We start from the raw sequence: 17,042 nt of genomic DNA, 5'->3' as shown, positions 1-17,042 counted from the left end.
TTTCTACCCTCACTCACCCAAAGCAAACTCCTCTCTTACTTACCAGTTAAAGCTGAAGCAATGGTGTCACAATCATTAATCCTCTCTTGTGAATGTCACTGTGTATTAAGATGATGGAGCACCCTGACAATATCTACACTGACAGCCTCTCCTGACATAAGAACTGACCAAAAACAGAATAAAGCTCAGCGTAATATTGAAGCAGAACTATAAATAATAAATAACTGGGAATAATTTTAATGCATTTTCTGTCAGGCTAGTTAAAATTGCTTAGGCTTTGCTGTTGGTTCATTGCGTCATCTGGATTAGCTTTTTGTTTGCTCCCAGGTGTGCAATATAGCTGCCAGAGTTACCTCATTTATGCTGAAGCAGAGTTATACTCATTTGTATGAAAGGAAACCTTTATTTGTCGTTCTTGGAAATTATATTCGCCAACTTTGTGATTCTATCACAAATAATGCAAAAATCCGTGCAACATTGGAAGGACTGTCTTTTTGAATGAAGGGGCTGAGTGGGCTCAACGGCACATTCCACTCCACCTACAGCCTCTCCTTCATTCCACACGGACATGTGGCATTTTCATTGCCTGCATCTGTCACTGGTTGACCTATAGTTAGGATGGGGGGGGTGGCAGCAATATAAATTTACAGTGGTTTACTTAATTAAACACACGGTATCTTTGAGGAAAGAAGAGCCATTGCATTTGTACTTGAGATATTAAGAGCTTTATGATTTTATCAACAAAGTAACTTTCAATTTGTGTGCCTCTCCTGAAAATCCTAATGTTTGAGTTAATTGCCATTATCCAAATTATTTTCCTATTTTGTCGACCTTAAATGAGCAGCCCTCAGGGCAAGATGATACTTAAATAAAATGTGATGTGATTTGTGCATTTAGCTGCAGCAGCACAGTGGATTGTGTTTAATCTGTGAAGAGCTGTGTTGCGATTCTGGTCAGTTGATTGATGCAGGGGAGTGCCCACTCGATGCAGTCCAGTCCGAATAGTGATCCCAGGCATCAAAAGACAAAGGAATTTTGCCTAATCAGGGAGAGAGATCGTGACTTGAGTTCTGAAGTATGGAATGCTAATTCTGAAAATTCATTGAAAGCCTTTAATCCCAAATTACTAATGTTGACTCGCTAATAAAAAAAAGTGAAGTAAAGGGGGAGAAGGAAGATATTAAGAATAAATCAAGTTTACGTTTAGCATTCTGACACCCTGCTTAAAAAGTAGATTGGCCGGTTCAAAAACTGGATTACCTGGTAATTTTGCCTTAGGCAAAATAGTTAAGAGAGCCTTAGATAAAATAGTTAGAAACTAAACTAACCATTCAAAGGAGAAGTTGACATTTTAGGCTTTTTTAAAAACTGTGCACGTCATCCTTCCAAGTTTCCAGTTCCAGCAGCAATTAATTTTTCTATTTTATCTATATGAGGAAGACCAGTTTAGCAGTGAATATTTTCCACTTCCTGATCCGATCACAGCTATTAATTGTGGTGGAGTTGTAAGCCCAGGTGATGTATTGTGATGTCTAAGAGACATCTATAGTTCACAAGCACAAACATAATTGTTTTTTTTTCCATGCTTTCTTCTTCCTTCCAGGAATGTATTTATATAAAGATTATTTTATATAAATCTGCAGCAGCCCATGTTGACCATTAATCTTGTCTCCCAGGAGTGCTCTTTGTACTCCTGTGAAAATGATGAGGATTTTATAGCTAGTCCCTAAAGTGCACCTTCACGTTCTTCCATTTTTCACTCTGAGGACTGAGGCAAGTTATTTTTAATGGTGTGCAACCTATTACTTAAAGAGTAGCTAAAACTAAACAGTCCATGAAACTCCATTGCCTCTGTACTGAAAGTTAGGGTCCCCAATGAAGGCATTGTAGCAGATTTCATGTTGTAATGATGAGGTAGCTATTTAGCTTATTGAGCTTGTTCTGCCATTCTGTTAGATCATGGTGGATCTTTTAATCATGTCCGTATCTTTTCTCCTTTGATATCCTTAGTCACTTAAGATGTCAATCATTCCCTTATGTGGGTTGTATTGAGTTTAAATCTGAGACTCTGGACAGTCGAAGGTTTGCATTTTTTCAGGTGTTCCATGTTGGTTTTCAAAGTCTGAATATTTTGCTAATTTATTGGACACTTTTTTTTTAATATGAATCATCAATGCAAGAAGGAAATTTCAGGCTCCTGACATGGTTTAGTAACTAGTCCCGTCAGCCTCCTCTAGAATGCTGATTGCTGAACTGTTAACTGGAGATAGGCATAGCCTTTCCAGTGTCAGCGACATTCCCTTTTGTTTGCGTAGGTCAGGTGGTGACCTAGCAATGGAGTTCAGTCTGTTGCCAGTGTGTGCTCGAGTAAATCTGTGGTGCACTGCCATCTACTGTAATTCTCAGAAAGGTAGGTTAAAATTCTGATTGGATTGATTTTACACAAAGTGAATCTATCAAAGGACCCTGCAGCTACAGAAGCAAGTACATGGATCAGCATTCTCGTCTACAAAAATCACTGAATCTTTCATAGATGCCTGCGTATAGTTTGCGTGGCTGACCCTAAGCAAGTTTTGTTAGGGGATTAAAAACTCCAAGTCCATTGACTGGGAGAAAGGTTCTCCACTAAAAATGGTGTTCAATAAATACACAAACATTTGCTTCCAAAGAGGAAACAGTGGAGTTTTGGAGACCTTTTTGGCTCCACTTTCTATGACCCTTGTCAAGAATAGTGTTGTTTACTGGTGGTATCTGCATTAAGCATTTGACTTAGCATGTGAGCTTCAGCTATCAGCTGTGTCCTAAGATGGGCCAGTCTTTAGCAATATGTCCACAGTTTATGTTCACGTTGCTTGTATAGCAGGCTTCATGAAAGAGTAGCTTTATTTCTGTGTGCAATTGTTGTCCCTTGGGACTGAACAATCCAGAGGACAGATGCTTTGTGTAAAGGAAGGGACTTTGGAGTAATGTACATCTGTGTCCTTTCTCAGAACTTCCAGCCTCTGCTGAGTTTTTTCATCCAAATGTTCTTGCAAGTAACCTTGAGCAAAAAGAGATGTGGGCAGTGGTTTGGATGTTCAAAGTATACCAACTTGCACCTTGAACATGAACTGTCCTTTCATCCGCTTTTTATCTTTGGAACTGTTAAAATGCAAAGAATCCACAAATACCTTGGCTATCTATTCGTGGCTGACATTGGAACTGGGCCAATGTCAAATCCGTGAAACTCCACATGATGCTAGTTGGGACAAGGCAGACTCTTCAGCAGAAAAGGTGGGAAAATCTAAGAGAACATAATAATAATTCTTGCATTTGATATATCATGTCGTTGGGGCAGCTCAAAGGCTTCACAGAATATACTGTAAATTGAATTGACAATATTTTGTGGACGAAACTAGTATCTTTCTATGTACTTGTACAAAAACTTATTTTCATATTTGTTATTTCACAAGCAACTAATGTTCTTTTTTTAAAAAATTAAACTACTCTTTAATTATTTAGGAATAAATCCGTTGTTTCAGAATAAGTACTTTTTCCCATGACATGTGGCCTCAGCTGACCCGACTTGTGCAGTTTCTTGGAAGCTGTCATTGCTGATGAGGAAACAATTTATAAATATTTATCCTCCTCATTAAATTACATGCGTTTAGAACATATCATGCTTGATGAGTGTACTGTGTTCTGTACTCATAGGTACGAAAAATAATTTGCCTTTAACACAACTTCTTTGCTTTTCTCTCCTCCCACCTCAAAAATTATTCCCCTTTCCCAAATAGGTCACTGGTCAATTTCACATACGCATGTTTACATCCAATATCAATAGAATTTAATAGTTCATCAGCTTAATCTTCCTCGGTCTTATTCCCAACGTTATCTTCCCATTTCCCTCAACCATTCTCTTCTCAAGCTCTTTGGCGACAAAGTGTGCCAAAACCCCTGCATTCAACAAAACAAACAATTTTTAATGCAATTCTACCAAATTACAGATCACCAATTTTGAACTTTCAATCAAAGCAAACATACATTTGATTTACAAATAACAGGAGTTGCTAATACCCATAATATTGGGAGTGAAACATGATTGCCACATTTAATGGTGCATCAACAACCTTGAGAGTAGCTGTGATAATTAACAAAGGCAATTGTACACTGTGCTGAATTATACTGTATACCGGAATTTTTGTAACTTTACTTCACAGTACCTACTGAAGCCTGGGTGCAATTTTGGAAAATTGCTTATATAGGTCAGGAACTAGCTGCAGTCCATGGTTTTGCCCGTAAACATTTTTATGTAATGTACGTCTCTTACTTTACAGTTCCCCTGCATAACATTTGCTAAATCTGTAAACTTTCTCCAATATGAGTCAGTGTACATTGCTACAACTGCACTGCAGACGCACAGCATCACTTAGTGTGTGAAATGGATGGATGTTTCAAACTCGCTTCCATAATTGTTTGTATCTTCAGAATGTTTGTGCATCTGCATCCTGACCAGCCGAATTTAGAAAATCAGCCTTGTAATTTTTTTTATTATTTCAATTGAAAGCTTACTTCTGGAACTGGAGGAATATGCATGCCTGAAACAGACCACTGTAACCCAAAGTTTGAAAAATTCTTAGTCTATCTCGTCTTATACCACTCATTGCTTGCTTCCTGTACCTCAAGTATCTAATTAGCTCCTTGAATTTGTTGTTGTGGGGTCCGGAGCTGCACATGAATCCTTATTATTATTATTATAGTAACATCTACCAACAATACCCTTTTTCTGTGTATTTGCTGTAATCAACTGACTCGCATCAAGTAGCACCTCCCAAAGCTTCCTCCCAAATCATACTGTTTATTCAAAAAGGCCTTCCTTCACATTGAATGTGTAATGGATATGAAGATGTGCAGCCTATTGTACTAGCAACGAAAATCACTTTGATGGGTGAGACTGTTTGCTATTGGTACTGCCAATCACTGTGTCGGTTCTCCTGCCAAGTTGAAATGAATAGTACACTGTAATTTGCTGAAAGGGAAAGAGAGAAGCCAAGAAACCGACCTGAAAAGCGGAGGTAGTACAATATGTAGGAGACTGACAAGGAATATTGCAGGGAAAAAGGGGGAACTAAGGAAATACAGAATTAATTAAATTCTTCACTAAATGGGACAATGGGAAGTGGAAAGTCCAAAGTAGAAGAGGAAGATTGAAGGTGGATACAGCAAAACATTGATGTCATGGGTGAGATTTTCATCGATCTCCTGAGTTTGTGTTGTTTGATTCAAGTGATTTCCAAGGAATCTTCACACTCATTATTTAAAACCCAGGCTGAAAACTGGATGGGTAGACTGGAATCCTGATGTTCACGTATTTTGTTAGTTATAGCCATGTAATTGCTCCCAATATAATCCAGCTGAATCCTTTTTTGTTTAGTGAGGCACATTTATAATCGACATGTGAACCATCCGAAGGTGACAATTCACACCCGTACACAAAGCAATGGCTTTCATCACCTGGGGTACTGCATAACTGCATGAAACCTTTCAATAAAGCCAGAGGATGGCATTGTATGTTATGCTGCCTTTTAATGGAACAACAGTATTGATAGCCTTAACATTACAAATTACTATTGTTTACTTAAGTAACAAAATGGTATCTATCACTGGTAAAATGCCAATAAAGGTTTATACAATACAACAGCGTCTTTCATGTCAGTCTTTCATGTCTGAAAGCACTTAACACTGCTGGCTTGGCACCCGAGCTGGGGGAAGAAGCTGAAGAGGGTGGGGAGGGAAAAGATGACTGAAAGTGCCGTCGGAGGTACATTTTAAGACTGGGTTTGAATGAAAGGAGAGTGGAAGCATGTCAGAGGGACTCTGGGATGGATGGGGGCAGAATTGGTACCAAATTAGATTGAGTGTTCCAAAACAAAACATCACTATTGCAGTGAATGTTAGGACCAACAAAATGTTTGTGTTTGATGGGACCTTTGGTAGACTTTAAGTAGTCTGTGATTTTTTTATTTAGTACATCTGTAACAGTGTTTTAATACCCTCTCTCCCTCTCCAGCTGTATAGATTCATGGTTTGAAGTGAATAGATCATGTCCGGAACATCCTTCAGACTGACCTCTGCTGGCCTGCAGCTGCTTACAGCCTTTGGTTAAAGGTAAGTCCTACTGACTGGTGGACCTTTTGATCCAACAATCAAGGGCATTTGACATGTACATTTTGCATTATTCCAACAATTGAGGGCATTTGACTTGTAAATTGTAGCATGTTCCAATATTCAAGTAGAATCATAGAATTATACAGCACAGAGGAGCTTATTCGGCCCATCGTGTCTGTCGGTACATTTGACATGTCCATTTGACTTGTAAATTACAGCTGTGGTGACAGCAACACCATGCTAGAAACGGTTCTCTTCAGACAGGTTTTGCTCACAGAGGCTGAGTAATAACTCTTGAAGTTGGGATTTCAGAAGCTGCTGGCTTGCAATGTGCCTAACTATTAGTTATATTCATATGAGGCAAGAGCAATGCATTAAAATGCTTTTAATCCTTAAAGCTAAATACCTGAATAATAAAACAAATAGATTCCACAGAGTTGTGAAACCTTTGCTCTTTTATATTGAATTGAGGCTATAGATAATCCCCTCAGATTGCACGAGAAATTAGGAAAACGCTGATGCATGGTTGAGTCAGCAAAGCCCAGTTAAATGGGTTCAAACAGAGAACTTGTAACCGAGGAGCTGAGGAATGCGGCGGCTACAATACAGAGGAGAGCAATGAGGCCTATTCCCAGTGTTGAAGGATTGGGCTAAGAGGAGGGGGTGGATAAACTGGGGCTCTTCATCCTCAAAAGAGACATCTCAGAGGGGGCTGTGATAGAATTATATAAAGTGCTGAATGAGATCGAGAAGAGGAACCCAGAACAATAAATTCTAATGTGTTGAGGTTGCCGGATGATGCATAACAAGTTGAAAGTAATGAAGAGTAATTTCAAGACAGACACCAGGAGATATTTTTTCATGCAGAAAGTAATCAACAGCTGGAATGAAAGGGATGGTTGAAGCCAGGACAGCAATCTTATTTAAGAAACTGTGTGATGCTGTAATAAGAAGACAGTAGGCTTCAGGGCTGCTGATTTGGAAGGATGAGATCAAATGGTCTGAATGGAACCCTTCATCCAAACCCCTTGTGTTGTACACTTCTTGAAGGTAGCATATCATTGGAAGGTGGAACACACTTTCTCCGAACTGTGTTTTGTATCAGTGACCCAAAGGCAACACGGGATGCACTGCTACAGGTACAACTGTGAGTTCATCCACCACCTCTGGATTTTGAACTTTTGGTACTATCACAGTTGCAAACCCACTGTTACGTTTCAAAACCCTCTCAAAACTTAAGTTGTCACCAATATTGCTTGATTTCCAGCTGATCGAACTGTCAGCTTACCTTAGCTTTTCTCCATTCCCAAACACGCATTGGTCAGAGAGAGACCTGTAAGCTGCACATTGCGACCACATCTGCATTCTTTCTTTGTCTGCCTGATTTGGTGTGAAAATAAGAGGGACAGCATGCTCCCAGTTGCCAATAACTCCTGAAAATGGACAGCATGAAGTGCCAAGGACTGTTCTAGACGTCCAGGATAGTTATTACCTGCAGGATAGATAGGTGGAGTCCTGTAGCTCAGTGGTTAGAGCACTCACCTCGCAAGCGAGAGACCTGGGTTCGATTCCCGGCAGGGCAAAACGTTGGGCAAGTTTCCTTTCTCCACATGCCTGATAATAAACCCTCAAGAAACAAAAACAATAATAAATTGGTCACTTCAATCCACGACTGTTTGTGGGACACCACTGTGCGCAATTGACTGCTGTGTTTTGCCCACAAATATACAGTGAATTCACTTTACAGTATATTCTGTGAAGTGCTTTGAGACGTCTAGAAGACGTGAAAAGCACTATATCAAATGCAAAGATTATTATTTTTTACTATTTCTTACCTCTTCTGCTGAGTGCCTCTCCACTTGATGTGGCTCAGTTCAAGTTTGCATTCACTTGCCCTTCGTGACACAGCATTAATGTGCTTTATTATTTATTATTATTTATTATTATTTAGCATCATTGCCACTTTGTCAGCCCCCACTTTCATTTCAGTTCTCGTTTATTGCCTCTTTGTGAATTAGGCACTTTACCATATGGTCATGTCTGGATCAGACTTTACTAGCACATGTTCTCACTGAGATCCTGAAGTGGGATTTGCAGGTACAAGTATATTTTGTGTCAACGCATGTGAAAATAGTGCTTTTTATAGGGATTGAAACTCTGCTGATCATTCAGTGGGTATAAAGTACAACATTTTGAACTCCTGTTTTGAATGACAATTAAACTAACTAAGACGAGAGTGAAATGCTAGAAATCTGTATCAGACGGAACGTCAGCATCTGGAAGATAAAGAAAAATGATCAATTCGGGCATGTCCTGAATCAGTCTGAGGGAAACCTACTGTAGCATTGCAGCCGCAAGCTGATCGCCCCAGTGCCTTTCAAATTTTCTTCAATTCAAAATTAAGTATCTGTGAATCGAGATCTCTGGAGGCTCTTTGCTCATGTTGTTTTGTTTGGCTTCAGATTGAACAATATTGTGCAAAGTTTATTTTAAACAGCAGGAACAACCTTGATCGCAATTCTGAGAACAGGAGCAATCAATGGTTTGTACCTTGAAAAGGGATGCTGTCACCAAATGGTGTTTAAACACCTGAGCTTCATCCAAATTGATCTAATAGTGGATTTGTTGCACTGTTTCTGACCCATTGGTGACTTTATAACACCATGTATCTATACAAGTTTAACCATTTTACATCAGAAAATCTATTGAGAAATTGACTCAGTAGCTACTGGCCCAAATTGCTGTGAATTACTGTTTTATTGAAGCCTCTGAAAGTTGAAAGCCACTTGCAGTAATTGATGTGGTGAAAAGTAACATCCTGCCAATGTTGTGACTTGGTGCTATAACACCCGAGTGCAGGTCACGAGAATGTTGCCTTGCACTTGGGAGCAAAGGTTTGCGTACAGTTTGAAATGAGACCAGTTCACTCATAAATTGTAGAAAATCTTATTTTGTGGACTGTGGCTTTACAGAGAGTTCAGGTGAGATTGGAGCACTGACTGTAAAAACAGATTAGCGGCACCATGTAAATCCCACTGACAGTGTGTTAGTGTCCGTTTGGGAATTATTAACTGGAAACTGATATTCATTGATTAAGAGCATAAGTTACAGTCCTGGAGGCTAAAAAAAAGTCGGCGTAAGTGCTTTTAGTTAGGGAGTGGTCATTTCTAAACACCAGTGCTTGATCTTTGCACGTATGCTTGTGTTCAGGCAACCTCGGCTTCCCCCCCCCCCCCCACCCCCTCTACATTGCTGGTACTTTCCCAAGCACCAGAGAGATTGGGAAATTGATCTCTAAATTTCAAGTACAACTTCTACTATTTCACTGTAAGGTAATTTTGTTAAAATTTCAAAATCCTTCAGTATTATTTAAATCTCTGTTCAGACTGACATTGCTCAGCCATTTTTTTTACACACAGTTGTTACTACCTTGAAATAAAATCAGTGGCATGAGTTTCACTCCATGTCCGGTTCTAACCCTCAGTCTCTGAAAACCAAATCAGTGTAACAATGCCATCTATTGAATGAAGTGCCACCATGCCTCTGTACAGCATCATGGGCTGTGATCCACAAGCTATGATCTCAGTTCACAGGATCATAGAATTGTCCAGTACAGATAAAGCCTGTACGCTCCCCATGCTTGCTCTGGATCTCTGAAAGAGCTATCCGTTTAATCCCACTCTAGTTTTTTTCCCATACAGTCTTGTATTTTTCTTTTAAAAATATTTGTGTAATTGTGGCTGTGCTATCGTGAGGAAACTAGTGCTTTCACACAAGGAAAGAAGTTCACTGTGTTCCGTACATCTCCTGCCAATTGGTGTGAGAATGCCTTGGCAGTGGCCTGATCAACAGTCACTAACTCTGTCATCTGCTGAGGAGATCAAAGAAAGAGGGAGGAAGATACCTCAAAGCCCTCGGTGCTTTTAGTGTTTTCCTTCTCTGCCTGTCTATTTCTGTTGCTTTTGTCAGTTTTCATTGCGTCTTTCAGGGAACTAGCATCGAGGAATTACTGAGGCCAATTTTCAAGATTGTTTAGCAAAATGTTTCAATGAACTGCTCCTGGGGCTTATTGAAAGCTAACTGCATTTTCCTGTGTCCTATGTGAAAAAAAATTGTGGTGGGGGAGAGAGGATTGGAAAAGCTGTGAATATGGTAATGTTTTTACAAAATAATAATAAATATTGTCTTTCAAGTGAGTCATAACTTATTTATTCAGTGAATTTACATTGCAAAAGGTCATTTGGAACAGACAGCTAGTCAAGCACAACAGACTGATAACAGAGTAAAACTAAAAATGTTAAAACTTTGCACTGTGACCTCTGCTTCACAGCTGATCCACGAAACCAGTTTAACATTATGGCTGCATCTGTGCTGCTTTTCCCATAGTTCTGATTTAGTGCTGCATCAAAGCAGTTCTGTGATATCTACAACCTTTCATATGATTCAGAGAGATAAGAAGTCAATCCTATCTTTAAATAAAAATACATTGTTGCAGCCCCTTTGCAGTTTAGTCCAAGGAGCCATTCTTGTTTGAATAGTTCCTGGTCTACTCTGATCGCATCCAAAGCAGCAGTTGGGGGAGATGCGATGCCCCTTGGGTTAACCCTTGGGTTAAGGAGGGCAACAATTGACCATTGTTGCGTCTACTGATCTGCACCCAGTCACTCTGCTGTGAAGTGCGTGCGCGTGGATCACAGGATTCCACGGCTGAGCCACTCCCTATGGTTGAGAGCTTGTCGACACTCTGGAGAGGCTAATAATAGAGTTATAGCCTCTGGGGAAATGTGCCTGTGGGCCATTACATAGAAAAATAAATCAAAACATCTTCAGAAGGGAGGAAAGTCAGCGTCAAAATTAGTGGGAGATTGAGGAGCGTTTACAGGTTCAGCTGCCAAACCAAATAGTATCACATTGGTTATGTTATGTCACTGTTACCTGACTGACTGCCTTTGTTTTCCTTTCAACAGGGCGCTTTGCTCACTTTGGCTAAACCCTTACCTGGAGTTTAGGAACCTGATACGCTCGAAGTTTACCCCAAAAAACTGAAATTTTCAGCAATGCGTTAAAAACAACAATACAAAAAGCACCAATCGAAATTTCTGCATCGCACACTCGAATAAAGAAGGCTGTCCGGAACACTCGCCAGGTGGTAGGAAATTATAACCTTGGTCCCAGAACAATGGAATTACTGTATGAATTTGCAAAGCCGGTCTGGAGTGCAAAAGGGACTAGCCAAATGGAGCACGATTGCTTTTTGGGTTTGAGGATGTTGTGCATAAAGACTTGTCCCCAGATGAGATTCAAGGCGGCAACACAAAAGGCGTAGAAGCAAAGGGGAGTAGAATTTCAGGTGTGCGGACAAAGTTCTGCAGATGCCAGAATGTAAAAGCTTTGAGTATCGGTGGGCTTGTAGTTGTGTCCATGATGTGTTTTACACAGTGTCCAGTGTAGCCGGCGTGTTCTTGCTGATGTGTGTACTGACTCAAGCACGCTCCTGTTTTCTTCATCCTACTTTGTGAAAGATGTTGCCAAAATTAAAAAAAAACAAAAAACGACTCCCTCTCGTACTTTGGGGCCATGCTCATTGTCGACTATTTTCGGACTGAGGGTTTCTCTGCACTAACGTTTAAATGTGGACCCTGTTTCCTCAAACTCTGCAACCCCGTGACTATAAACTGCCACGAGCATCCTACAGGAACATCTAGAATCTTTTTTCAGGATCCTGGTGGAATTTTTATGGCTGAAATCTCCTCTAGAGACAAGTAACTTTTTACTCTGTCCCGCTGTTCAAGATATCAACTTTACTTCAGCATGTTATTTAGCCTGGATGTTCAGGTTGGTGTGTTTGCAACAGCTGGAGAGAGAGAGAGGGAGAGAATGAAAGAGAGAGAGAGAGGGAGGGTAGTCCTTTTGATTGTCAAGGTGTTTTGATATGGTGTATTACGATGTTCAATAAACTGTTGAATTAGCATTTACATTAATTTGTGTTAGATGAATGTGAACAGTTTAAAAAAAATCCCTTTTCTAATTTTTTTTACAAATAGTCTTCACACATTAAAATACAGCACAGTGTGAGATCCTTACCATTTGCATTGAAACTGGCTTCCAGCAAGTCTCAGAAAATGGAATGGCTGAGTCGTGGGGTTAGGTTGCCACTTTATTTTACTGGCTGAGTTGAGCTTAATCAGCTAGGTTAGAGCGGTAAGAGTTCTAGCACGTATCCCCCAATTGAGGGACTGTTGCTGCTATTCAGTGATGTGTTTACAGGTTGACAGGAATAACACAAGCCAGGGTTCAAAGCACTTGACTCTCCAGTGATCTCAGATAGATCCAAGAAGCTGTCACTGGGGGATGATCCTGACAGCTTGGTAGAGATGCCCAAGTTGACACATTGAGGATTGAATTCCCTCACTTGCTGCAGCATTTGCTAGTTAAACAAAACAGTTTATTTTAACTGGCGTTTGATTGTGAGCTACCGATTAAACAGACAAAGTGACTGACTGACTGACTAAAGGTAGTGTTTTAAAAGGAGGGGAAGCATTTTGGGGATAGCAAGCAGTTAAGTGAATGATGACCACTTGTCACCAGCATATTCCAAGTGGTGTTCAGTAGTGGTTTTCAGAATTATTAAAAACCGAGTTTGCACTAGTGGTCAATGAACATTTATTTGGAACCGTGCTGCTAGCAGCATTGGGTAATTCAAGTCACTGCATGAACGGCCTCAGTTTGGGGCATAAGGTTTGTTATAACTTCAAGAGCAATGTTTTTTTTCCCCCTGAAATGTGAGTAGACCGTAGGATTTCCTGGAAACTGTACAGTCATTGTGAAATTAATGTTTTGATGTGATGGGTGGCGGGGTTTCCCATGTTAGACGGCGATTGACTTGCAAAGCAGGGTGGTGTCACAGCTGTTATGCTGTGCGTTTTTGTTCTGGCCTCTGCTTTATACTCCTATTTCTGTAAGCATTTCATGGTCTGTCATGTCTTTAAATGACTTGGGTCAGAAGGTCGCATTGATAAAGTAAGTCCCGTGAGGTGATCGATCTTGGGTTGAAAGATGTTCACATTTCAGGTATATACAGTATAAGCAGCGAAACAGGAATTTACTCCTTTTTATTTTTTTTTTAAACTTTGATTTCAAGATGTTGGATGATGCACAGTACGTTCATAATGCACTTTTTATTGATTTTTTTTGTATATATACTTTTCAGGTTACTGAACGCTTTTGCACTTCTTTAATCCGATGCAGATCCTCACCTGGCTCGATGGCCTTTTTATTTTATTTTTTTTACAAAATGATGCATCCAGATCCTTGCTCGCTCTTCATGTTTTAACGTCCAATTCAGGAATAATTTCTATTCAGTCTCTTTGGGTTGTGCTGTCATAGTGCCTTCAGTTTAAATAGCGTGCTGATTTTTTTATTGAGTATTGAGGAAGGTAATGGTGGGATTTCATAGTGGTCAGACCGCAACCACCTCCCTTTTTTTTTCTTTCAATCCATATCAAGCTAGTGTTTCCAGAAATGGGAACTTAATAACTACTTAATAATAACTTCCTTTCAGAAGATACGGAACATGGAGGCAAGGGTGCAAATCCCTACTCTTTTCCTGCCGGTCGCAGATTGTTACCTGAATAGTATCTGCTAAGAAGACGGTCACTTGTGTTTTTATTTCAAACAGTTTGCTTGTACCATGGGCTACTATCCAGATCGTATCCAGTCTAAGTTGTAGCATGTATTTAACTGCTTGTCAACGAGGGCACCACTTAGTGGCTCAAATTTGGTAAAGGTTAGTCTCCGCTTCAACATAGTTCATTCATGCAAGGTACTTGTTAAATCAGGTCAGTTGGATTACACCACTACACCAAACATAAAACCTATGAGGTGTAGCTTTTAAAAGGTTGGGAGTTTTAGTGAGCCTTTAGAACTAGGGAACTTCTTAAGCGATTCTTTTAATTATTTTCAATAATTGGCATGAAATAAGCGTCTGAAGCGCTGGTAGCATTGTGTTACTGGTGTTTGTCTTCACAGGTGAGAGAGGTTTTTATTTCACAAACACTGCAGTGTGTGAAATAAACCCAGCAGTGCCCGAAGCCAAGCTTTCTGCAGATACGCGTGATTTTTAAAAAAAAAATAAACCAATGAAATAGAACCATTATTTATATTGTTTAGCTTTGCCAAATTACTCTCCCCTTTCCTCAAGCCATTTGACTTATTTCCCTTCAGGCTGAGGTATGGTTCAATGGCTAGAAAGGCACGCCAGTCCCTCATTTAAGTGACCATTCCTAGAATCATAGAAAGGTACAGCACAGAAAAGGGCTGTTCGGGCTGTGCCAAAATGTTTTCCAAGAAGGGTTTAATTTCTAGCAGAGACTTGGACTTTTTCCTCAAGCTAATACAGGAAGAGGGTTCTTGGTGGCATTGTTGGGTATTGTTACTTAAACCTCACTCGATCTGTGTAAGTGCTAGTTGTCTCTGCAAGTGACAACACTTCTTATTGTCGTTGGTGCAAATGAGCAGCGAGAGAATGAGAGAGATCCTGCCCGTAGATTTGGAGGGAGGAATGCGACTTGCAACCATTTCTGAATTGAAGTTGGAGAGTAACAACAACTAATTAGGGTTGAGTAAATTTGGAAAATGAACCGCGGTGATTTTGGTTCCCAGAGGGATCCCTCCTAAAGCTGTAGAATTCCACCACAGACCACACACCAGTGTGTGGGTTAGACCCAGTAATCCCCAACATCTGATCTTGCTGAGCCATTAAACCAGAGACCAGCAATTTTTCCCCACAAGGACTGGAGATAGCACATCATGGATCTAAGCCCACATGTACGTCAGAAGCAATTGGCCTAGGGATTGTTGCACATGATGGGGATCACCTTCAGGAGCAGGAAGGTATTAAGTGGAAAATCTATTAATATTTAGCAAAAAAAAAGCTGCACTCGAGTAGTTGAAAATGCGATTTAAACATCACATGCAGCACCACGTTTACTAAGACGTTTTCTCCCTTAACCACTGACCCCTATCCACAGAGACTGAAGAAAATGCCCATTTTTCTTAATATAAAAATGAATTAGTAAATGCGGTTTTGATCCCTGATACACTGAGTAATGCTGATAGACGAGAGTGTGAAATGCACAAGTATAGTTTATTAATGAAAATTCAGTTCAGTAAGGTTTCTATTTAATTTTATTTTCTAGAAGTTAATTATTTTGCTGACTTCCATACAAATGACTGGGATTTTGTGGGTCTTCTCTGTCCCCAATGCAAGAAACTGTCATATTTTCAATCTTCAATTGCCATAGGTTTTACAGAAACCAAACCTGCATTGAGGTCCAACGAGCTTGTATTTTTTTTCACAACCGTTGTGACATCAAGCACTCCTGATTTAACAGCTGCAGCAATGTATCCAGTTACGAGTGGGATAAAACCCAAAATTATCCATTGCAATGACTCCATTTTAGACACTTATCATTATCTCGCTGCTCCAGCAGCACCATAAGAATGTCAATAGATGGGGGGAGGAGAAAGAAGAGGGAACAGAGCGAGTTTTCATCAGTCAGAAGTACAAACAAGGCATGTATTCCACTGATTTGCAATCTCAGTCCTGAGACTAGGATGCTGTCTTATTTAACAATGGTGTTAATATCCATGTTTATCTGTGGCACTCCTTTTTTCTTAGAAATGATGAGCTGGACCTGCTCTCCCCTTCCCCCTTCGCCAGGTGATTGTCTGCATCCGATTAAAACCTAGATCCTAGCCTTTTCAGACTAACGCTTAAGAAATATGGAACGGATGCTTGGATTTTAAGCCGTTTTTTTTCCCTCTCAAAACAGCACAGCTAAAACAAAAAGCGGACTTTTCGAAGATGAAATGCTGTATCATTACTGTGTGTCATTATTTGACCTGAAAGTCAATTTTTTAAAAGACTTGAATAAAAAGGGGGATAATAATGTTTAAACGAACAAGTGTATTTTACACTATGCACTGTAAGCCAGCCAGCAGACTTTCACCAAGTTCCAATGTGGACAGATTGGATTTGTTTGTAATGCAGTTTCTTGAACAATGTTATATGTTTACAGGCACATTTATTGCTTTTTATATTAAATTTACCGAGTGGACGTTGATCTGAGATTAACACCAAAAAAAAATCCATTTGAAACGGATAATATCCTGTATGTTGATGTAAAGTATGTATTTCAAAATGATGGAAAATAAAATCTACACAACATTCCCACAATTACATTGTAAGCTTTATTTTTAAGTTTTGGAGTACGTTATTCCCAATCGTATTTCTTCCTCCCGCTCAAAAAAAACCATTCTGTTTATGTGGCGCATGTGTGTTATGTTTCGAGCCAACTTTACTTTTTTTTTAATATTGTTTATTCAGTTTTTGATGATTGGGAGACTATTGCCTAAGTCAGACACCAGGAGAAATGGCCTAAAAGGAGACATTTTACCTCCTCACTTGGATTCAGAAGCCGCTGAGATGGGAGCCACTTTCAACTCACCCATGATTCCACTGTTTGTTGGCTCGCATCAACAAAGGCAATGCTAGCCTACAAATAGTGGCATCATCGAAACAAGAAACAGAGGAATAGGCCATTCACCCCATTGAGCCTGTACCACCATTCTATAAGATCATGGCTGATCTGTACCTCAAGTCCAATTACCCGCCTTTGCCCCCGTATCCCTTAATACCTAATGAATAATCATGGAGCAACGTGCTGACATACCAAGGTGCTGAATTGTGGAGCACTGGGACACAGGTTTATGCTCATCGTTTTCCCAGATGGTGAATTCCTTGGCTCTGCTATCAGAGGAAGACCAGCATCACTGCTAAATAAAGATCAGACACATGTGGAATCTCCATTGCTCAATTCGAGCTTCTTTTCAGC

General features: G+C 39.9%; 1 protein-coding gene across 1 annotated transcript in view; it reads left to right on the top strand.

Moving 5' to 3' along the window:
• The window catches only part of znrf1 (zinc and ring finger 1), an 80,306-nt gene extending 68,604 nt beyond the window's left edge, over positions 1-11,702 (top strand). Inside the window, exons 5-6 of the mRNA XM_042340224.1 lie at positions 6,050-6,147; positions 11,115-11,702. Coding sequence (XP_042196158.1) covers positions 6,050-6,107 — 58 coding nt within the window. The 3' untranslated portion in view covers positions 6,108-6,147; positions 11,115-11,702. The remainder of the gene's footprint in view (positions 1-6,049; positions 6,148-11,114) is intronic.
• Positions 11,703-17,042: the final 5,340 nt, after the last annotated feature.

Source organism: Callorhinchus milii, unplaced genomic scaffold (assembly GCF_018977255.1).
Source record: "Callorhinchus milii isolate IMCB2004 unplaced genomic scaffold, IMCB_Cmil_1.0 Scaffold14, whole genome shotgun sequence".
Classification (NCBI taxonomy): domain Eukaryota; kingdom Metazoa; phylum Chordata; class Chondrichthyes; order Chimaeriformes; family Callorhinchidae; genus Callorhinchus; species Callorhinchus milii.
This window is presented reverse-complemented; position numbering and strand designations above follow the sequence as displayed.